Source organism: Neofelis nebulosa, chromosome 13 (assembly GCF_028018385.1).
Source record: "Neofelis nebulosa isolate mNeoNeb1 chromosome 13, mNeoNeb1.pri, whole genome shotgun sequence".
Taxonomy (NCBI): Eukaryota; Metazoa; Chordata; class Mammalia; order Carnivora; family Felidae; genus Neofelis; species Neofelis nebulosa.
In genome coordinates, this window is record NC_080794.1 from 76997102 (window position 1) to 77021844 (window position 24743).

The 24743-nt window shown below is 35.0% G+C and overlaps 1 protein-coding gene across 4 annotated transcripts in view; it reads left to right on the forward strand.

Annotated features, from left to right (window-relative positions):
- Positions 1–24743, forward strand: part of ATRNL1 (attractin like 1) — a 789076-nt gene that overhangs the window by 384711 nt on the left and 379622 nt on the right. For all 4 annotated transcript variants that reach the window (XM_058697871.1, XM_058697872.1, XM_058697873.1 and 1 more), the window contains one exon: positions 3236–3314. In XM_058697871.1, coding sequence (XP_058553854.1) covers positions 3236–3314 — 79 coding nt within the window. The remainder of the gene's footprint in view (positions 1–3235; positions 3315–24743) is intronic.

Consider the following 24743-nt stretch of genomic DNA (forward strand, 5'->3'; position numbering starts at 1 on the left):
TCCTTCCCCAGTTCAGGGAAGTTCTCAGCTATAATTTCTTCAAGTACCCCTTCAGCACCTTTCCCTCTCTCTTCCTCCTCTGGGATACCAATTATGCGTATATTATTTCTTTTTAGTGTATCACTTAGTTCTCTAATTTTCCCCTCATACTCCTGGATTTTTTTATCTCTCTTTCTTTCAGCTTCCTCTTTCTCCATAACTTTATCTTCTAGTTCACCTATTCTCTCCTCTGCCTCTTCAATCCGAGCCGTGGTGGTTTCCATTTTGTTTTGCATTTCGTTTAAAGCGTTTTTCAGCTCCTCGTGACTGTTCCTTAGTCCCTTGATCTCTGTAGCAAGAGATTCTCTGCTGTCCTGTATACTGTTTTCAAGCCCAGCGATTAATTTTATGACTATTATTCTAAATTCACTTTCTGTTATATTATTTAAATCCTTTTTGATCAGTTCATTAGCTGTTGTTATTTCCTGGAGATTCTTCTGAGGGGAATTCTTCCGTTTGGTCATTTTGGATAGTCCCTGGAGCGGTGAGGACCTGCAGGGCACTTCCCCTGTGCTGTGGTGTACAACTGGAGTTGGTGGGCAGGGCCGCAGTCCGACCTGATGTCTGCCCCCAGCCCACCGCTGGGGCCACAGTCAGACTGGTGAGTGCCTTCTCTTCCCCTCTCCTAGGGGCGGGATTCACTGTGGGGTGGCGTGGCCTGTCTGGGCTACTTGCACACTGCCAGGCTTGTGGTGCTGGGGATCTGGCGTATTAGCTGGGGTGGGTAGGCAAGGTGCACGGGGGCAGGAGGGGCAGGCTTAGCTCGCTTCTCCTTAGGTGATCCACTTCAGGAGGGGCCCTGTGGCAGCGGGAGGGAGTCAGATCCGCTGCCGGAGGTTTGGCTCCGCAGAAGCACAGAGTTGGGTGTTTGCGCGGAGCGAGCAAGTTCCCTGGCAGGAACTGGTTCTCTTTGGGATTTTGGCTGGGGGATGGGCGAGGGAGATGGCGCTGGCGAGCGCCTTTGTTCCCCGCCAAGCTGAGCTCTGCCGTCCGTCCGGGGGCTCAGCAGCTCTCCCTCCCTTTGTCCTCCAGCCTTCCCGCTTTCTGAGCAGAGCTGTTAACTTCTGACCTCCCAGACGCTAAGTCGCGCTTGCTGTCAGAACACAGTCCGTCCGGCCCCTCCGCTTTTGCCAGCCCGACTCAGGGGCTCCGCTTGGCCGGCGAGCCGCCCCTCCGCCCCGGCTCCCTCCCGCCAGTCCGTGGAGCGCGCACCGCCTCGCCGCCCTTCCTACCCTCTTCCGTGGGCCTCTCGTCTGCGCTTGGCTCCGGAGACTCCGTTCTGCTAATCCTCTGGCGGTTTTCTGGGTTCTTTAGGCAGGTGTAGGTGGAATCTAAGTGATTAGCAGGACGCGCGGTGAGCCCAGCGTCCTCCTACGCCGCCATCTTCCGGAACTCTCCGAGGAAAGTATTCTTTAGAATGTTGACTGTTTTATAAATATTAATCATTATTAAGAGTAACAACTTTATTAGTATATAAGGCAGATGCCAGATTACAAGGAGTTAAATAAGACTAGATTATGAGGAAATTGACATAGAGGTGGCTACCTTGATCACATAATAAACTAGAGGAAATGATAGGGTCAATAAAATAGGGTAGTTGGTTTTTTTTTTTTTTTCAGGAGATATGGGACTTGCGCACTTGTGGAAATTAAAATTAAGATGAAACAGAGGGTATAAATATTAGGGACAAGATAATTACTAAGACCAAAAGGCACTTCAGTGGTTAAAAAGATTAGGATCACAGGCTTTTTTCTCTTTTTCTTTTTTTATCCACTTTATTTGATACTGGATAACAGATTAGAGAATGGAAATGGAAATACAACTCTTATGAGATTGTGTGCAAGATCAGAGTTGCTTAACAGATGGGGAGGAGAGAGTCTGAGGCGTACATAGGTGGATTTGAATTTTGACTACCACTTATTTCCTTTGGGACTATAAGTAATTTATTTTGAACTTTCTGAGCATTGGGGTTTTCTTTTTAAACATAGGAATCATATATTCCATCCAGAAGTGTTCTTATAAAACTAAATCCAAGCATCAATGTGATGTATTTAGCACAGTATCAGGAATGTGTTCAGCACTCAAAGGATAGGTGCTAGAATTGCCTTTGTTATCATCCTTGAAGAATATTCTAAGATCTTCTCTTCAAGTGAAACAGGGAGAAAAAAATATATTATGGAATTAACAAAAGTAGAAAACGTTAAGATTTACACAGCTTATGAGTGAATCAGTTGAAGAATACAAGGATTATCAATTAAGGATGAAGATAAGGTTTTTTGTAGTGACCTGTAACCAGTGAATTTGTAGTGGTCCGGGTCTACTCATCTCTGGGTGTTTTCACAGCATAACATTCGATCGCAGAGCAAAGGGAGAGAAAACAGTGCTACATGGTTGGAACCGATTAATCAGACTCACATAATTCTGTTATTTTGAGATTTGCCAGTCTCAAACCACTGTTAACAAAGTATCCCACATTTTCATAGCTTATGGCTATATTGTACCTAATATGTATAAGCCGTACCTATAAACACTGTGACTGAATTATTTCTTAGTGTAAACTTTAGCATGGGCCAGAGTTTCTCAACTTCAGCACTACTGACAACTTGGACTGGATAACTCCTTGCTGTTGGGGACAGTTCCGTGCATTGCAGGGTGTTTAGCAGTATTCAAATTCAAATCTCTACTTATCTGATGCCAAGTTGTACCCCTATCAATGTTGTGATTATCACATGTCTCCGGACATTGCCAGATTGCCCTAGGGGTGAACAGGGAGCAAAATTGTCTTCAATTGAAAACCACTGGAATATGCTCATATCTAAAATAGTTGCTAATACAGATAAAGTGAATGAACCTGTTTGAAATGTAAATTTATAAAGTTGCAAGCTTTTATGACTCAATAGCAATTTTAAATTGATTTCTGTTGCTTCATAAGACTAACAGTTATAAATTTATACTCCTTCTGTCAGAAAAAATCTTAAAGATTGACTACACTGTATAACAAGGAATATAAATAATTACTGTATGCTTTGATTTTACTTGAGAGCATTTTAAACATTGCTAATTTATCCACTTTTGCTTTATTTACCAACGTGGAGTGGTTAGTTCTATTTACTTTTAAATTCTCTGTGTATTCTTTTGTATTTCATTACATGTTTCTAATGTTTTAAGCAAAAATTATTTGTATTTTATTTTCCAGTTGTTTTTTATCCCTATTGCTGGTGGCTGCAGTGGTATGGAAGATCAAACAAACATGTTGGGCTTCTCGACGGAGAGAGGTACCAGTAATGTTACCTTATCTTTGGTTTAAAGATTTGAGTGAATGTGAATCACTGTGACTTAATTAGTATATGCCTCTTAAATACAGAGTTTCAAATCAACTTTACTTATTAAGATTGAACAAATCAATCTAGAATTTTTAAGCTTTGCAGCAAACTTTACCACTCTCATTTTAAGTCAGTCTCTGTAGAAACATTGGTTAGTTATAAACAGTTATTGTAAATAGTGTTAGAATTCATATTGAATATATATATATTAATACTATTGATTAAGCAACTTGCAGTTTTTTAAGTAGTTATAAAAACTGTTTACTTTTGGAAGGATCTCTGGTGCAATTTAAAAGAAAATTCTCAGTGATAAATATTTTTGGTTTTTATCTCCTAGATTTTTTTTTAAGGAATCAAATCTTTACTATTTCATGATTATCTCATAATTCTAGTATGTTTGAAGTGTACCTCAATTTGATACTTTCTGTGTCAGAATTAACCATATGTGTTCCCTGTAATCCTAAAGTCAATAAAAACAGTAATGCTCTTGCAGAACAACTAATGATACAAATATATTAGACAGTTTTTTTATCTTTGTGTATATTAGTTGAAAGAAACAAAGAAATATAGTAATCTGAGGAGCATAAATGTGAAATAGGTTTATTGTTTTACACTTATATAATGAAAAAGCAAGTTTCTTTTTTTATTAGTGTTATAGTCTATTAGTATTAATATGGGTATGCTGTTGTTAGTTTTATTAGTGCTGTACTTGTTGCATTTGTCAGTATATTTTTATATGTATAATTTTGTGCAATAATATAATACAGTGGTATAATTGCTTACCATCTTTTCCCCACATACAAAATAATATATGTGAAGATTTGAAGCTAATCCAGAATATTCTAAGTTATATAATTAGTCAATGCCATGAATTCTTCTTAATTATTCCTTAGTTTTCAAACATCCATTAAAATTCAGAACCTAACTATAATATGTTTGCAAACTTGATAACCCTCTTCCCAGAAATAAATTATACATCTGTTCATTTCTGTCTCTCTGATTTTCTGTAAATGGTCAAGGCAACATCAATGAGAACATACTTGGCATGACCCTATGATAAAAGTAATCCAGTTGAAAAGGATCTTTTTTTTTAAATTTTATTTTTCTTTAATTTTTTTAATGTGAAATTTATTGTCAAATTGGTTTCCATACAACACCAAGTGCTCATCCCAACAGGTGTCCTCCTCAATACCCATCACCCACCCTCCCCTCCTTCCCACCCCCCCATCAACCCTCAGTCAATATCTTTCAGAATATATATTACACATGGAAAGAACAAGGGAGAAATAGGAAGATTAGAGATCACTGGGCCAGTTCTCATCTGTCCTTCTTAATATTATCCTGTCCTCTTGATATTCCCTCAATATAATACCCCTTTTTCTAGAACTCATCTGGGTAGTGAGTCTTATAATAATAATTTAATTGCTGCCTCTACCAAGATACAAGATTCATCTTGTTGAGATGTCATGTGATGTTTACAATATCATATGTTAAAAGTATTGAGGTGTTTTCTCAAATTTAATTCGTATTAGATCCTTTAAATAGAGAATTCTAAATGTCTTAGAAACCATTTACATGTTGATGCACAAAGATACCATTTTGATGACTAACAGATCTGTTATTAGATAATAATTTTATATTATTAGAAGGTTGTCATTTTGGTCTTAGAGGCCCAAAGACTTTTAACTGCACTAGTTGTAACTAATATTCTAACCCCATTTATAGACTTTATTTGGATGAAGTTAAAAATGTATTTTTATTTGATCCTATCTTTATTCAGTTTTAACTATTAGGTTAATTCTAATAGTCTCAAAAGGGAAAGACCCCAGTATGTTTCCTGTATGTTGATATGTCACTTTCTCTGAAACATTAAGACATAACTGTTGTAAGCCTCAGAGGACTATGATTAATTAGTGCAATGACAATTTATTTGTAACAGTAAATGAAAATTATTTGAAGGAGTCTCTCTTCTGAATATTTCTGTGATATTAGAGGAATTATACACTACTTGCCTTTCAAAGTATTAGTACTGGTTTAAAATGAAAATATCTTGGGGCACCTGGGTGGCTCAGTCAGTTGAGCATCCAACTTCGGCTCAGGTCATGATCTCATGGTTCGTGGGTTCAAGCCCCTTGTTGGCCTTTGCACTGACAGTTAAGAGCCTTCTTTGGATTCTCTGTCTCCCTCTCACTATGCCCCTCCCCTGGTCATGCTCTCTCCCCAAAATAAATGAACATTAAAAAAATTAAAAATAAAAATAAAACAAAATATCATTGGATTATTTTAATATAGTTTAATTCAACCTGACATGTTGCTTCTAAAAAAAAAACAATTTGAAGCTTTGGCTTCTCATAAACACATCTATACTGTTTTTGTGGTATAATTTCAATAACAGAAACTTATTATTAATGTAATACTTTTTGAATAACACTCCTGACAATTCAGGGACTCTAAAAAACACAAAAACACAACTACAAAGGACTTCATTTTAATTTATCTTTTCATTTAACAACTTCACATTCATTTCTATGATAACCTTATTAAGGATATGAACATTTTTATGTGGGTGGGGTGCCACGTTAATGAATAGAAACAATAAGTGGATATTGATCCGTGTAAATGTTATAATACAGTAGAAGGATGAGTTCGGTTTTTTATAGCTTATGCTTATTACAGAGGTATTGAAATATTTAGTTTCAATGGTACATTCAGTTTTAGATAAATATTCATTACATTATATAAATATTTATTAGGAACAAGTATATGTTAAATGGAGTCTCTTGAAATATTGCTATGATTAATAATCTTCATTTTTAAAGTGAAATTTGAGTATTTAATAGGTATCATAAGGCAGAAACCTGTCAAAACATTATAATTACTCCTTGCATTGAAGATATTTAATCTTGGGGTGCCTGGGTGGCTCAGTCAATTAAGCTTCTGATTTCAGCTCAGGTCATGATCTCCTAGTCTGTGAGTTCAAGCCCCGCGTCGGGCTCTGTGCTGACAGCTCAGAGCCTGGAGCCTGTTTCAGATTCTGTGTCTCCCTCTCCCTCTGATGCTCCCCCATTCATGCTCTGTCTCTCTCCGTCTCAAAAATAAATAAATGTTAAAAAAATGTTTAAAAAAAGAGGAGATATTTAATCTTATATTTGATTAACATGAGTGAAAATATCTTGCATATCTTAACATTTGCAATAATTTTTTTCAGTTGGAAACATTTTTTCCAATGTATTGTGAGTAGCTTAATTGTAGTTTGCCTCAGTTAAAGTCTAACTGTAAAATCCATAGAATAATAGATCCCATAGGCAAATGTAAAGTTAATTCTAATCAACTTCACATTACAGGTAGGTCTGTGTATTTTAGTGATATTTCCTGTATCAGCAACTTTTCCTTCTTTTTTAAAAAAACTTTCCTTCTTTAGTTCTCTTAAACTTATAGCTCTTTAAAAGTTTTAAAGATATATTGATATTGGAGCTTTACCACATTATTTGCTTATCTTTTATAGTCAAATATGCTCTTCTAATGCTTAAAAATCAATAAAAAACATTGCCTAGGATAAGACATTGTCCACTGAGTGACTGACCTTGTGTTCATGATGTACTAATTTCTTTCACATTTCATCATACTGCATAAAACCTAGATTTGAATTTAGCATTATAAACCTGAAATTTGAGTTAAAAATAAACTAAAACCCAGAAGTAGGATTCTAGTACCTCTGAGTAACAAACTACTTTTCTAGAGGTAAATGCATTGTCTTTCCTTCAATATCTAATTGTTTTGGGGCACAAAAATAGAAGAAATAATAATATCATTAAGTTATACTTAACTGAGTTTACATGGAGAGTAATGAGAAAATGTTATTTTGGGTGGAGAAATTAAAATTAATTGACTAGGTTATATATGTTACTTCTTACAGAATTTGTTAGTAGTTTAAGAATCTGTATTTTGTATAATGTTAGACATTTTAATATCTAGATAAAGATTCCATAAAACATATTCTTTTATCAAAAAAGCAAGGTTTTTTTTAAACATAAATCATGCGCTCAAATAAATGTCTTTCTTTTCATTTAATGGCCTTGGCGTTAACTTATTTTTTCTCATCGTTTTCTCTTTTTGAATTTCAAAATATAATGATTCCTGTGCTTTGATTTTTTTTCTACTTGATCCTACAAGACTAGAAATTACAGATGTTCATCATGCCTATTTATATTGTCGTAGTTTAAAAATTAGCCTAAGTCTACATAAAAATAACTTGAGTTGAGAAGTCAGATATGTATGGGAGCCTATGACTTGAAAGTTAACTGATTCATGCCCTGTATACCTGTTGCCGAACGTCTTATTGTAGATACAGTGCTTTCATTTTGTTCAGTTCAGCAAAGATGTATTAATCTCTTGCAATATTCCAGACAGATTGATAAATACTGCTGATATAAAGAAAGGTCTTAGACCCTATTTTTTAGGGAATTCATAGTTTTCAAATTTTCAGTAAGATACTCACACATATATGTACACAATCTCACAATTTCAAAGGAACACTTCACTTTGTTGTGGTGCCATCCATCGGGGGAGATATGGTATATTAAACAGTTTTCTGGAAGTGGGATTAGTAATGGAACTAAGTGTAAACTGTTGCAGAACTGTACATAGAATTAATTTCTAAAAAAATAAGATAAAAATTTTTAGCATTGTACAATACATTTATTAATGCAATACAAAAATTGCCTAAAATTATCATTTTTATTTGTTATATGTTATTATCTCTAATTTAGACTCAGTTATTTATGCAGATTAAGAAATGGCCAAGAATATTGAATTTCTGTCAATAAATTTTAATCTAATTCATCATAAAATCTTGTACATCTAATATACACACTTGTATCTGTTTATATATGTCTCCAATGTATATGTATAGGTATGTGATTTTATAAAAAAATTCATTGTTCTTCTAAAATTCAAATTTAACTGAACATTCTATGTTTTTATTTGCTCAATCTGGCAACCCTGTTTCCAGTACAAACAAACACTCACCCTGGAGCTGAGGGGTGGGTTTAATGTCACAAAATTCACATGGACTGAGAGAGAGAGAGAGAGAGAAAGAGAAAGAAATAATTCTCCAAAGTTAAATGTTGATTTGTTTTCAAAACAAGTGGGGGTTTTACTGGGCAAACAAAAATACATAATTTTTATTTTGGGTATTACCTTTCAAAATTAAAGGAAAAACTCTTGACTTGTTAAGTCAAGATCTATTTGTTAGCTCTATTTGTTAAATAGATTTATAGAAATATATTCTAAAAATATAAGCCTGCCTACTTTTTCAAATTATATTCATACAAAAATATTTATAGAGGGTTTTTTGTATATCAACAATTTCATGTCATTAAAAAAGCTTCTTGAAATAATTCTATTTTCTAATAATGGGATATTATGTAACTGAAAACTAAGAAGGAGGTAGATAGGTATGTGTTTAAAATCAAACCTCATTCCTTCATTCAACAAATATTTATTGAATCAACAACTCTTGTTCCAAACACATTTTTAGAGGAATATAGCAGTAAACAAACAAGAACCGTCACAGTTCTTGAAAAGCTACAGATTTTAAGAATATGCTATTCACTAGGAAATGCTAATATAGTTTTATAATGCTCCTATTTCAAATCACACACACACAAACACACACACATGCATTGAGTTCATAGAGATTTTGAGAGAATTGCCAAGATTGTCTCCAGGTTGTGGGATTGGTATTTGGTAAAAAGAATGATTATGTTATTTCATAATTGTACGCAAACAAATATATAAATTTCAGGAAAGTAGACGGCACAATCTAACATTTTGGAATTGGGCATTTAACAAAAATAGTATTTAATCCTCCCGTTACAAGATATATAGTATTTCCCCTTTAGCTGTATAAGGAATTTGAGGGGAGTTGTGTACTATTATCAAAGCTTATAACTAGTAAATGAAAGAGCTATGATTTTTAATCAAGTCCGTCAGATTCCAAACTCAAGCTCTCAGAGCCATGCAAAGAACTTTAAAGATAGCCTGAGTTTGAACAGGTTCGATTTACCGTTGATAGTTATAATTGACTACTTATAATATAGCCTATGAATCTGTTTATTGTAGGAGGAATATGCTGTATTTCATCTGTTATTATCTAATATGACACAATCAACCTTATTTAATGTACCAGTTAGAAGGAAAAAACAGTGACAATTAAACTACCACACAGTGCTCTCTCACTGCATTTATTTTGTGCTTATTGAAAGGGCTCTTACAGAATTACTTAGAGATTTTATTACATATCATTCACATATATACATTGAAAGGAAAGTAGAAGCAAAATAAATTGGTGAGGTATTACTAAAACTTGTTTACAGTCATGGTTCAATTTTGTTATATAAATCACTTTTTGATTCAGGTAAAAATGTTTTGTTTCATATAGTATCATTGACTGAATAATCAAGTTTGTGTCTGTGCAGGCAATGACATATATATCATAACTTCCATCTGGCCAGTAGTGATTATATGATTTCACTGGCTGTAAGACACATGTTTCAGAGATGCTTAGATGGGAAAACAAATGTGTCTTAGAATCAAAATGCGGTAGGGTCTGCTTTATAAGGTTTTTAGTACTAACTGAGTTAATGCATGCTAAGTGCTCAGCGTACTGCCTTTTTCCTTACCAGAACTCAACAAATGTTAGCTGTTATTGATATGTAATATAAATAATGATTAACGTTACATTATGCATTAATATTAGTAACAGCAACTCCTGTATATCTTGGATTCTTCTCCTCCTCCATGTACCTACACTCTAACACAGTTGTTCTCAATTCAGTAGGGCCTTTAGAAACACCTGTTGATCTTAAGAAATTACATTTATATATCCTTGAGAGCCACTCCACTGTTTCACCCCCTCCAGACCTATAAATCAGAATTCTATAAAGCTCAGCTTTATGAGTCTATTTTTAAAGTCTACAATAGATTCTAATATGCACTATTGGCATTGGAACTCTACTTTGGCTTTTACTCTTAGAGAGATGGAAAACCTTTGAAGGGTTTTCAACAGAGAAGTTAAGTGATTTGCGTTTAAAAGATATGACTTGAAACTGAGGATTCTGCTGTTGTGTTGAGACTAGACTAAGATAAACAACTGTGGACATAGGGAAACTAGTAAAGAGGTTACTAGCCTACCTGATGAGAGATGATGATTGCTCAAATCAAGAGGTGGCAACGGAGCAAGAAGTGATCAGATTTTGGGTATGTTTTGAAGATAACATGATTGGTTAGATGGGGAGGTGTGAGGAAGAATTAAACCAGTCATGACTTCAGAAGAATATAAACCAAGCATGACTAGGTTTTCCCTGAACAACTGTAAATGTAAAATTGCCATCAATTGAAATGAAGTTGATTGAAAGTAAAATTGGTTTGGGGAAAGGAAGGCAGTTTTTACAGGTTAAGTTTGAGACATTTATTGTTCATCCAATTAGATAAGTCAAGGAATCAGGAGTTGGCTCTGGCATGAGGAAAAGGTGTGAGCAGGAGAGATAAATTTGGGAGTTTCAGTACACCAATGGTACTTAAAGCCATGGGACTGGTGGTAACACCCAAAGAGGAGGATTAAGCCCTCAGGTATTCAAACTTAATGTTATAGATTGAATATGTCCTCTCCCAAATTCATATGTTGAGGCCCTAAACCCCAATGTTATGGTATTTGGAAGAGAGACCTTTTGGAGGCACTTGGACTTATGTGATGTTGATACTCTCAGATAGAAATAGTGCCCATTATGAAGAGGAACAGAGAAAGGGTTCTTTCTCTATGACAATACACAAAGGATACTCATATGAGCACACAGCAAGATGGTAGTTGTCAGAAAGCCAGGAATATGGCCCTCCAACAACCACATCTGCCATCACCTCGATCTTGGGCTTCCTAGCCTCTATAACTGTAAGAAATAAATGTATCCTAGTTGAGTCATTCAGTTTATGGTATTTTGTGGTAGCAGCATGAGCTAAGATACTCGAGAAATCAGAAGACAAAATCAGCAAAGAATACTGTGAAGTTGGAGAAAAACTAAGTGAATGTGAGCTCCAGGAAGCTGAGGAAACACTGCGTAAAAGAGAATAGAGTTTAATTTTATTCAGGTGAAGAAGTTTGAAATAAACTATGGAGAACTTCAACTCTAATGGCTTCCTTGAATAAAATGGACACAGTGTTGGGAAGCAATGCAGATGAGTCTGATAGCCCCACCATAAATCTGCTAGAAGTTTACCAGAAAAGTCCAGTGATAGCGAAAGTTAAGAAGATATCTCCTGGGGTTGTAAAAAATGTAAAACACTAGTTTCAAATATTACCCCTACAATGGACACAAAATTAATTGAATCAGTTTAGGGAGCAATTTAAACCTCAGAGCATTATCAAAAACAATAGAGTAATCAGTTGAGGCTAACAGCTGGGTGTGATAACCAAAGCAGGCAGGTGGCTTCATAGAAAGATCTCGCAAAGAGAGCCCTGATAAAAACCAGTCATCCCACATGACAGTGTATATCCCCAAAGCTGCACCCTCTGAAGAACATCATAGGCTACATTGCAGAGAAAATAGACTTCACTAAAATAGCCCCACCAAGTCACTAAACAAATAGGCATATTAAAACAAAACTTATGTGGGGGAGGGAAGAGAATCACTACACAGAATTGTCACAGTTTATTATCTAAAATGTATTTTTCAACACAAAATTATGGAACATTCAAAGAAAGGGGACTGTGGTGCATATACAGGACAAATAGCACGCAGCAGAACTTGCGAGAGGACCCAGCTGTCAGAAGTAACAGACCGAGACCTCAGAGCAGCTGTTGTAAATATGCCCAAAGAACTAAAGGAAACCATGATTAAAGAAGGACAGGAAGATAGGATAGAAATACCTCATAAAAACAGATAATATCAATAAAGAGATAGAAATTATAGAAAAAGGAGAAGCTAATGGAAAATCAGAAATTGAGAAGTACAAAACCACAATAAAAAATTTACTCAAGAGGCTCAATAATAGATTTGAACTGGCAGAAGAAAGAATTCACATGCTTGAAAATAGATCAATAGAGATTATGAAATAAGACCAGAGAAAAAAAAGAATGAAGGAAAATAAATAGCGCCTCAGAGAAATACAGAATACCAATAAGTGCAGCAAAATATGCATAATAAGAGGACCACAAGGCAAGAAGTAAGGAACAAAAAAATATTTGAAGAAAAACTGGCTGAAATTTAAAAATACTTAGAGATGAATGAAAATGAAAACACAGTACACCAAAATGTATATGATGTAGCTAAAGAGTGTTCAGTAGTAAATATATAGCTGTACATGACATTATTTGAAAGAAAAAAATTATCTTAAGTCAATAAGTTTTAAGTTAACCTTAAGTTTTAAGGTTTTATTGAAATTCCAGTTAGCTAACATACAGTGTAACATTAGTTTCAGGTGTACAATATGGCTAACTCTATAGTTAAGAATCTGATTCTTGGTTTGCCTGTCTCTCTTTTTCCCCCAGGCTCGTTTGTTTTGTTTCTTAAACTCCGCATGCGAGTGAAATCATATGATATTTGTCTTTCTCTGACTGACTTATTTCATTTAGCCTGATACACTCTTTATCCTAACCTTCCACCTTAAGAAACTGGGAAAAGAAGAACAAATTAAATGTACAGGAAGCAGAAAAGGAAGGAAATAGTAAGGTTAGAGGACAAATTAGTGAAAGAGAGACCAGGAAAACAACGGAGAAAATCAATGAAAACAAAAGTTGGTTCTTTGACAAGATCAATAAACTGGCAAAATAGATAGACTGATCAAGAATAAAAGAGAAAAGATTCAAATTACTAACATCAAGGGTAAAAGAAGAGATATTATTACTGACCTTTCAGAAATAAAAGGAATTCTAAGGGTACATTACGAACATCTGTATCCCAACAAACTGAAGAATTTAGATGAAATGGAAAATCCCCAGAAGGCGTAAACTGTCATCACTGATTCAAGAAGAAAGAGAAAGTCTGAATGGACCTATAAAAAACAAAAATATTGCATAGAAAATTTTAAATTTCCCACTAGGTGTGTCAACAACCTCTCTGCAACATGCATATCTAGTGCCCAGTCGAGCTTTCTCATTTTGTTTGTTTGTTTCAAGTTTTTATTTAAATTCTATTTGGTTAACATATAGTTAGAGGAGTAGGATTTAGTGGTTCATCATTTACATCAATCTTGCTTTCTAATACAACTTTCAAATAAAAGGAACCAGGGCTATTTGGAGAACTGGCTGATTGTAGAACTGTAGCAGGAACTACATAAGCTGAGTTTTGTAATGCTAAAAGGTAACAGAGTCCTCAAACACATACACGTTTGTCCGCACACACACACACACACACACACCCCAATGACGGGCGTATGTCAAAGGGACACAGGAGCCACTAGAGACAGCTCCCGGTGACCAAAACTGGAACAATTTGAGCAATAAAATAAACCAAGTAGTATTGTACTATAACCCAAAGGATAAAATAAATGTCAGCGACTCCATACCAATATAAACAAGTAATTGAATAAATAAATGGAAGGAGAATACTACTCAATTCTACTCTAGAATACTACTCAAGTGTGAGCAGAACATAGTGACTTCTTGAGTCACAGCTGTACTAGAACATAACCTTAAATTGGTACTTGATACATACTATCATTATCTAGAAATTACCTGGTATTCTTGCCACATGGTACCTTGTATTCATTTTCTTAAGTTTTTTTTGGTATCAGTAAACTTGTAGTTTATTTTGGTTTATTATTCAGTGAAATGATTCATATACTTTAAATGTGATATTTAAGGTGAACTACCATTAGAGTATATTGAATGAACATGGTATTAGATTCATTTATGAATATCTAATATTGAAAATGTTGGTCATTTCAGTATATTATTCTGTGTCTGAATTCTGTTATATTATAACAGTTTTACTGTTATAATAGTATTACTGTTCTCATGGCCCCTATAAATTCATTTTTGTGTGGACAATTTGTTCCTGTTCCTTGAGTAGCTAGGGACAGGCTTGATTTTTTTTCCTCCTTTTCTAGACATACGTTTTCCATTTCCCAGGTAATTTGATATCATAAAATTTTATTCTAGTGGTGGAAGAGATTTTTAGAAGTCATTCTCCACCCTATTGGAAGTAAACATGGCAGACTGCTATCAAATTAAGCATCAATTTTGTTCCTTTTACTTGTTTGCATTATGTCTTAATATCTATTTTTAACATATGACATATCTGTGTTTCAGAATTTAAAATGTGTATCCCTGTTACGTAGTCACTCATTTTTCTCCTCCTTAGAATCAATGTTAACAAGTTGTGTGTGTGTGTGTGTGTGTGTGTGTGTGTGTGTGTGTGTGTGTATTCTCTTGAAGTTATTTGATAACATACACCAGTAAATGTGAACATACATTTTTTTCCACATCACTTCCTCTAGTGGTAGCATATTATATACACCCTGTTTGGCAGATTTTAGCATAACTTTTAAAGTCTAATACATTCTTATAATTCTTAATTAAACATTTCATATGTATAAATTCACTTTTATATGATACATCACATTTTGACTTTTTTGGATCTTTTTTCTGTTCTGTTTACTTCCACAGTGCAGTCATACATTTAGAATATTCTTTCAAAGAGATTTTTGTAAGAATTCCAGGATACAACTTTAGCTATGTAATTCTGAGAAATCTTTAAAAATGTTTTTTAAATGTTTACTTATTTTTGGGAGACCAAGAGACAGAGTGCATGCAGGGGAGGGGCAGAGAGAGAAGGAGACACAGAATCTGAAGCAAGCTCCAGGCTCTGAGCTGTCAGCACAGAGCCTGATGTGGGGCTCGAACCTATGAATCATGAGATCATGACCTGGACTGAAGTTGGACGCTTAACCAACTGTGCCATTCAAGCGCCCCACGAAATAATTCTTAAAACTGCACTGCAGTGGAGTGCCTCTCAAAAACTCATGGCTCTTGTTGAAACTTACAATAGTCTTAGGTGAAAAATTACTGAGTATTTTAGTAAGAATTTTAAGACACAGCAAGATAAATCATAATCTTAGAGAGGTTTCACTCATATAGAATTTAAGAAACAAGTAAATAAATGAATAAAGAGACAAATAAACTAGATTCTTAAGTATAGAGAACAAACTGGTGGTTATCAAAAGGGAGGGGGTTAGGGAATGGGTAAAATAGTTGAAGGGGATTGTGAATTCACCTATGATAATGAGCACTGAGTAATGTATTGAATTGTTGATTCACTGTATTGTACACCTGAAGCTAATATAACACTGTCTATGAATTATACTGGAATTAAAAAAATAAAAATAAATGCCAAGTTATTGTAAAAGAACATGAATTTCAGTAAAATGTGGGTTAGCAAGATCATACGTTGTCTATTTCTTTTAAAGTGCCTCACTAAAGATATTAACGTATTTCTTCTTAACACATCCTGAAGTTCTGACATTGTGAACTCTAGAGAGGTTTATAACTAGAATAGTGTCTTTGACTTTCAAAAACCATACATGATTGTTTAAACAATTCTATGTAAGGCCCATAGTTTCCTACTCAAAATGAGAGATATACACCATTCTCAGAAGCTGGTTGTATATTATATCATCAAATATAAAAACTTTATCTCAAATAGACAATTTATTTTTACTTCCAGAATTGTTATTTGCCTAACAGATGAACTAACATGAATTAAGCAGTAAATCAGTTTTGCTTCCTTTAGATAATTAGTAATTTGCATATAACCTTTGGCTATTCTTTTATATTAGAGTATTGATACAAGTTACATAAAATTGTTATCTATATAGAAAATGCTTTGAAATGCAAAATCTAATTAAAATGTACCATTATTTTAGGGTAGTTGTGTTCTAAATGATACCATTGAGTCTACTATTTGAGGAGTCTGAATGGAACTTATAAGGAAGCTAAATTATAACCTTTATGGATCACTATAGATTATTTTATCAATCAGTTGAAACAAGCAAAAAATATCAAAGTATTTAGAGCATTGCATTTGTAAATATATATGCTATATTTAGAAATAATGCTATTTCTTTACCATAATAGCCTAGTTCATGTCAAGGTGTAACATTAAAAAAATAAGGTCATAAAATACACTAAGGTAAGTAGATAAGGCTGATTGTGCAGGAATCCTGCTTAGGGACTCTAACATAGACCCTTGGAGGCTTCCTCAGAAGTGAGGGCCTCAATGCATTATTAACCAATTAATTCACACTAGTTCCTGACTCCAATTACTGGCAGCTGAAATCCAGTTTTGGAGAAGACACGGTAAATCGTGTACTTGCCTGTCAGCTAGGTTGTGCAAAATGTATTTGCCCAGAACACCTTATTTGCTTAACATATATTGCTTAGCAACTACCCAGTATTGGGTTGTCTTCCATTTACAGCTGAAAAATTTGGGATTCCTGGGCGCCTTAGTTTGTTAAGCATCCGGGGACAGCTCAGGTCATGATCCCATAGCTCCTGAGTTCTAGCCTCACATCGGGCTCTGTGTTGACAGCTCAGAGACTGGAGCCTGCTTTAGATTCTGTGTCTCTCTCTGTCTCTCTGCCCCTCCCCCACTTGTGCTCTCTCTATCAAAAATAAATAAATATTAAAAAGATTTTTTTTAACTGAAAAGTTCATAGGTTTTTAACATTGAGTGTAGAATCTTGTGGTGGCTAGAAACTTATGTGGGTGGATGATGATTGTTTAGAATATTAATATCTTGGATCATAGCTTTATAATCTTAATATTTCACAAATTAGAGTTAATGCTTTTTTTTAAGACTGCTACCTTGTTTTTTCTTTAGTATTTATGGTAAAGTAGATTACTGTGTTTTAATACATCTTTTAGATGTATTGGGGTAATATTTTTCCAGATGAAAACATCTCATTTTGTTTTAGAGATTAATTCATAATTAGGATTTGTCTAATTAAATTTGTTTTCCATGTAATTTTGATGGATCTATTTTATAAAGAAAAATAGATAGTAATTGAAAGTGTATATCAGATGAATCAGACAGGGATGGCTTGTATGCCAATAACCTATTAAAACATCAAAAATTTTTAAGATTCATTTCACTTTGATGTCACTGTTGATAGTTTTCACCTATTTTTAATTTAAAAGTATAATCATATACCGATTCAAATTCTATGTTAAGGTGTAATTTTAGATCAGTGTAAGAACATAGTTTTTCCTTATTTTGTTAAGACTTACTCATTTTTTACATCCCCTAATTAGCAAATTACCTGCTCATTAGTGAATAACTAGAAGGTATTTTAATAACAGTAAGTTTAATTAGGACGGTGAAACCAAATAAATTCTCCAAAAGTTCTTGCAAGGAGAATAATGCATACATAACAAGTAACAACCACAATGTCTGTGATTCCTTTTGTTTAACCTTCATAGAACCTTTGCAGTCTTGCTACCTGATGAGTGAAATATTTGGTGGCTAGCTTCAGTACTATCATCCTTTATCTAGCTGTTACTCTACTTAATATGCCTCATTATTGTGCCTAGAATTACTTTTTATTTTTCTTAAGATAAATGTTTGATTTCAAATGAAGGTGACTTTGATGCTCAAAGCTGGCAGTTAATGATAACAGTGGAATAACTTTTTATGTGTGTGGTACATAGACTCACGTCTGGCAGAGGTTATTGTCATACATAGTAAGTGGCCGGCATATTTTTCGCAGGCTATTAAATCTTGGTGATATGTGTTATTTCAGCTAGAGGAAAAAGAATGTTATGCTAAGTCCTTCTTGATGTTGAAGTTTACAAGAAATAGAACAAATTCTAATTAGCTTCACCTTTTTTTTTTCAATGCCAAAAATTTTAATAATGAATGTGAACTTAACAATCCGAGTACAGAAGCATTGAGCAAAATAAACCATATCTGTTCAATATATGATATCCAGTTACTAAAGTCATGTTCTAGCTTATATTGTATTAAAGATTTTAAATTCTAGAAATATCACTTTGGGAATAATATTTTCAGTTAGTATTGACCATAAAGACATTGATCATATCTACAAGGACTGGATATTACCCTAAATTTCCTGGCCAGAATTTAGATCTTAAATATAAAGGCCGCAGCAAGTTCTGAATATTTGGCCCAAACTCAGATTTTATCTTAGCAAGAATATAATGTGGTAGGAAAAAAGCAAATGTAGACTCTTCTGAACATTATTTTTAAATTGATTTTACTGTGCAAGTTTTTAATTAAATTTAATTTTTAGATAAGTAATACAGTCACATAGTTCAAAAATAGAACAAAATAGACTTCTGGGGAAGATGGCAAAGTAGGAGGACCCTAAACTTACCTCCTCCCATGGGTATTACTAGATAATACTCACATTAGTGCAGATAGCCCAGTAAAATGACTCTAAGACTGGCAGAACAAACTGCACAACTATAGGTAGAGAAGAAGCTGCATCAAAGAGGTTATGGAGGCCAGAGAGTGGGCGGAGAACTAATCCCCATGCTACTGTCCACTGGAGGGTGGGAGCCTCAGGCGTGGAGAGTGCTAAGAAACAGACTGTCAGACTGGGGAGCCTGCATGTGAAAGAGAAAACCCCATAGCATTTGGCTTTGAAAATCAGGGGCTGAATTTCCTGAGTTCTAACAACCCAAGGGACTTAAAGTCAGGAACTTTAAAAATCAGCAGGCTCAGCTCTGAGAGAGCCCAGAGTGGAAGTAGACAGGTAGTGAGAGGAAGCTGAGTCTCCACCCTTTAAAGAGGCAGCACAACAAACAGCTTGCAGAAATATAGCTTAGAAGCAGCAGTTTGAAAGGTGCCTGGGGCGCACTGGAGGGAGAATTAGTTACTAATCTTAGAGTTCCCTGAAGGACTTCGTCAGGATCAAAGGCAGCTGGCTGGCACCATTTCTCTCCCCTGCCCCCCAGCATAATCACGTGGCCACTTGCTAAAACCAGTGCATTCACTACCTAACTTGCTTATATAGCACTCTACCCCCTGCATTCAGGTCTGTATCCATCTGGGTGCTGCAGATACTCTCCCCCAAAAGACCAGCAAAAACTTGCTGTGTCTCCGACCTCTTGCTGAGAACAAATGCACTTTGTTAAAACTACATTCCCTGCCCATGCACTTATGCAGCAACCTCAACTACACAGGTCTCTGTCTTGGGAGTAGCTGCACATCCCTTGTAGAAGAGGACCACTGCCACCTTGTTAAAAATGTGTGCCCCACCCATTACTTTAAACAGGAAGAGACATAGCTGATTTTCCTAACACACAGAAACAGACACATGATAGGCAAAATGAGGAGACAGAGGAATACGTCTCAAATGAAAGAACAATATCATAGCAAGAGACCTAAGCAAAATGGAGACAAGTAATATGCCTGAGAGTGAGTTTAAAGTAATGATCTTATAAAGATACTCACTGGACTTGAGAAAATTGTGGAGGACATTAGTGAGACTCTTAACACAGAAAAGTAGGGAACACAAAATCAGTAAAAATAAATAAATCTGTAAAAATCAGTCAAGGAACTCACAAAATAAGAAGATAAGAAAATATGACACCATGGGTGCCTGGATGGCTCAGTTGGTTAAGTATCCAACTTCAGCCCAGGTTATGATCTCATCATTCGTGCGTTTGAGTCCCGCATCAGGCTCTGTGCTGACAGCTTGGAGCCTGGAGCCTGCTTTGGATTCTGTGTCTCCCTCTCTCTCTGCCCCTCCCCCAATCATGCTCTGCTCTCAAAAATAAATAAACGTTAGTGTGTGTGTGTGTGTGTGTGTGTGTGTGTGTGTGTGTACAATATATATACACACACACACACATATATATATATATATATATATATATATATATATAACACTAAATACCTAAAACATGGAGTAGGGGAGAGGAGTAAAGAATAGATTCAATGGTAAGTGGACATCAACTTTATATAGACTGCTATATGAAGATGTTATATGCTAACCAAATGGTAACCACAAATCAAAAACCAGTAATAGATCCGCAAAGGATAAAGAGAAGGGAATCTAATTATAACACTAAAGAAAGCTGGCAAACCATGAAAGACAGTAAGAGAAGAAAGGTCAGAGAAAAAACTACAAAAACAACCACAAAATAAGAAACAAAATGGTAATAAATACATATCTATCAGTAATTACTGTGAATGTAAATGGACTGAATGCTACAATCAAAAGACATAGGGTGACAGACTGAATAAAAACAAACAAACAAACAAAAACAAGACCCATCTATATGCTGCCTATAAGAAAGAGACTCATTTCAGATCTAAAGATGCTTGCAGATTGAAAGCAAGGGGATCAAGAAACATTTAACATGCAAATGGATGTCAAAAAAAAGCTGAGGTAGCGATACTTATGTTGGACAAAATAGACTTTAAAACAAAGATTGTTAAAAGAGATGAAGAAGGACACAATATAACAATAAAGGGGACAATCCAACAAGAAGATCTAGTAATTGTAAACATTTATGCACCCAACATAAAGCACCCAAATATATAAAACAATTAATAACAAGCATAAAGGAACTAATTGACAGCAATACAATAATAATAGGGAACTTTAACACCCCACTTACATCAACGGACAGATCATCCAAACAGAAAATCAACAAGGATACAATGGCTTTGAATGACACACTGGCCCAGATAGATTTAACAGATATATTCAGAACATTCCATCTTAAAACAGTAGAATACACATTCTTTTCAACTGGACATGGAACATGTCTTCTGATGGATCACATGTTAGGCTACAAAACAAGTCTCAACATATTAAAAAAGATCGAAGTCAGGGGCGCCTGGGTGGCTCAGTCGGTTAGGTGTCCGACTTCGGCTCAGGTCATGATCTCACAGTCCAGGAGTTCGAGCCCTGCATCGGGCTCTGTGCTGACAGCTTCAGATTCTGTGTCTCCCTCTCTCTCTGCCCCTCCCCTGCTCATGATCTGTCTCTCTCTGTCTCAAAAATAAATAAAATAAAAACATTAAAAAAATTAAAAAAAAAAGATTGAAGTCATACCACTCATCTTTTCTAACCACAATACTATGAAACTAGACCACAAGAAAAAATCTGGAAAGAGCACAAAATCATGAAGGTTAAACAACAGGCTACTAAACAATGAATGGACCCATGAATAAATCAAAATTACCATAGTAATACAAACATTTGTAAAAGAATATTATGAAAAATCATATGCCAACAAATTAGACAACCGAGAAGAAAAGGATAAATTCCTAGAAACATATAACCTCACAAAATGGAATCAGTAAGAAACAGAACATTTGCACACACTGATTACCAGCAATGAAATAGAATCAGTAATTTAAAAACTCCCAAACAAAAGTCCAGTACGAGATGGCTTCACAGGTAATTTCCACCAAACATTTAAAAAAGAGTTGGGGCGCCTGGGCTCAGTCGGTTAAGCGTCCGACTTCAGCTCAGGTCACGATTTTGCGGTCCGTGATTTTCGAGCCCCGCGTCGGGCTCTGGGCTGATGGCTCAGAGCCTGGAGCCTGCTTCAGATTCTGTGTCTCCCTCTCTCTCTGCCCCTCCCCCGTTCATGCTCTGTCTCTCTGTCTCAAAAATAAATAAATATTAAAAAAATTAAAAAAAAAAGAGTTAATACCTATTCTTCTCAAACTTTGCCAAAAAATAGAAAAGGAAGGAAAACTTCCAAATTCATTCTAGGTGGCCAGCATTATTCTGATCCAAAACCAGATAAAGACACCAGAAAAAAAGAGAACATCATATTTCTGATGAACATAGATGCAAAAATCCTTAACAAAATACTAGCAAATCAAATCCAACAGTACATTAAAAAAATCATTCACCGTGATCTAGGGGGATTTATTCCTGAGATGCAGGGGGTGGTTCAGTATTATAAACCAATCCACATGAAACATCACATCATTAATAGAAAGGATAAAACCACATGATCATTTCAATAGTTGGAGAAAAAGCATTTGACAAAGTACAACATACATACATGATAAAAAACCCTCAACAAAGTAGGTGTAGAGGAAATATACCTCAACATAATGAAGGCCATATATGAAAAACCCACAGCTATCATCTTCAATGGGGAAATGCAAGAGTTCTTCCACTAAGGTCAGGAACAAGACAAGGATGTTCACTCTCATTACTTTTATTCAACATAGTACTGGAAGTCCTAACCACAGCAGTCAGACAACAGAAAGAAAGAAAGGCATCCAAATTGGTGAGGAAGAAGTAAAACTTCACTATTTGCAGATGACACAATACTATAATAGAAAACCCGGAAGACTAGACTGATAAACAAATTCAGTAAAGTTGCAAGATACAAAATCAGTGTGCAGAAATCTGTTGCAGTCCTATGTACTAATAATGAAGCAGCAGAAAGAGAAAGTAAGAAAACGATCTCGTTTATAATTGCACCAAAAGAATAAAATACCTGGGAGTAAACTTAACCAAAGAGGTGAAAGCCTGTACTCTGAAAAGTATAAAACATTGATGGAAGAAATTGGAGATGACACAAAGAAATGAAAAGACCTTCCATCCTTGTGGATTGCAAGAACAAATATTGCTAAAATGTCTGTATCACCCAAAGCAATCTACACATTTAATGCAATCCAAATCTAAATACCAACAGCATTTTTCCCAGAACTAAAACAAGCAGTCCTAAAATTTGTGTGGAACCACTAAAGACCCTGAATAGCCAAAGCAATCTTCAAAGAGAAAACAAACAAAACAAAACAAAAAAAGCTAAAGGTATCACAATTCCAGAATTCAAGTTATATTACAGAGCTGACAGAATCAAAACAGTATGGAACTGCCACAAAAATAGACACATAGATCAATGGAACAGAATAGAAAACCCAGAAATAAACTCACAATTATATGGTCAATTAATCTATGACAAAGCAGGAAAGAATATCAATGAGAAAAAGTCTATTCAACAAATGGTGTTGGGAAAACTGGACAGCAACATGCAAAAGAATGAAACTGGACCACTTTCTTACACTATATACAAAAATGAATTCAAAATGGATTAAAGACCTAAATGTGAGACCTGAAACCATAAAAATTCTAGAAGAGAACACAGTGATTTCTCTGACATCGGCTATTGCATGGTTTTTCTAGATATGTATAAATGTAAAAAGAAAAAACAAACAAAACTATTGAGACTACATCAAAATAAAAACCTTCTGCACAGTGAAGGAAAAAACAAAACTAAAAGGCAACCTAGTGCATGGGAGGAGATTTTGCAAATGAGATATCTGATAAAGATATGCAGCACATATCTCCAAAATTTGTGAAGAACTTCTAAAACTCAACAGCCAAAAATCAAATAATCCATCTTAAAAATGAGCAGAAGATATGAACAGACATTTCTCCAAAGAAGACATACAGATGGCCAACAGACACATGAAAATATGCTCAACATCACTCATCATCAGGGAAATGCAAATCAAAACCACAATGAGATACCACCTCACACCTGTCAGATGTCTAAAATCAAAAGCACAAGAAATAACAAGTGTTGGCTAGGTTGTGGTGAAAAAGCACCCCTCTTGCACTTGGTAGAAATGCAATCTGGTGCAACCACTGTAGAATAAAGTATGGAAGTTCCTCAAAAAGTTAAAAATAAAACTACTCTATGATCCACGAATTGCACTACTGGGTGTTTACCCCCAAAATATAAAAACACTAATTCAAAGGGATACAAAGGGATATATGCACCACTATGTTTATTGCAGCATTAGTTATGATAGCCAAAGTGTGGATGCAGCCTAAATGTCCATTGATAGATGAATGGATAAAGAAGATATGATATATATACAAATGGAATATTATTCAACCATAAAACAGAATGAAATTTTGCCATTTGCACTAACTTGGATGGAGCTAGAGAGTATAATGCTAAACAAAAAAAGTCAGAGAAAGACAAATACCGTATGGTTTCACTCATATGTGCAATTTAAGAAGCAAAACAGATGAGCAAAGAAAAAAGAGGGAGAGAGAAACCAAAAAACAGACTGTTAACTATAGAGAACAAACTGATGGTTACCAGAGGGGAGGTGGGTGGGGGAATGGCTGAAATAGATGAAGGGGATTAAGAGTACACTTATGATGAGCACTGGATAATGTATAGAATTTGTGAATCACTATATTGAACACTTGAAACTAATATAACATTGTATGTTACCTATACTGGAATTAAAAGACTTAAAAGTGGAAACCTGTCCTCTAGCACACCAATGGACTCAAACTTAGGAGCTGCACAAAGTTCATTCTTATGTCCTAATAGTAAAATTAAAGTCAAGGTTTGTATAATATATT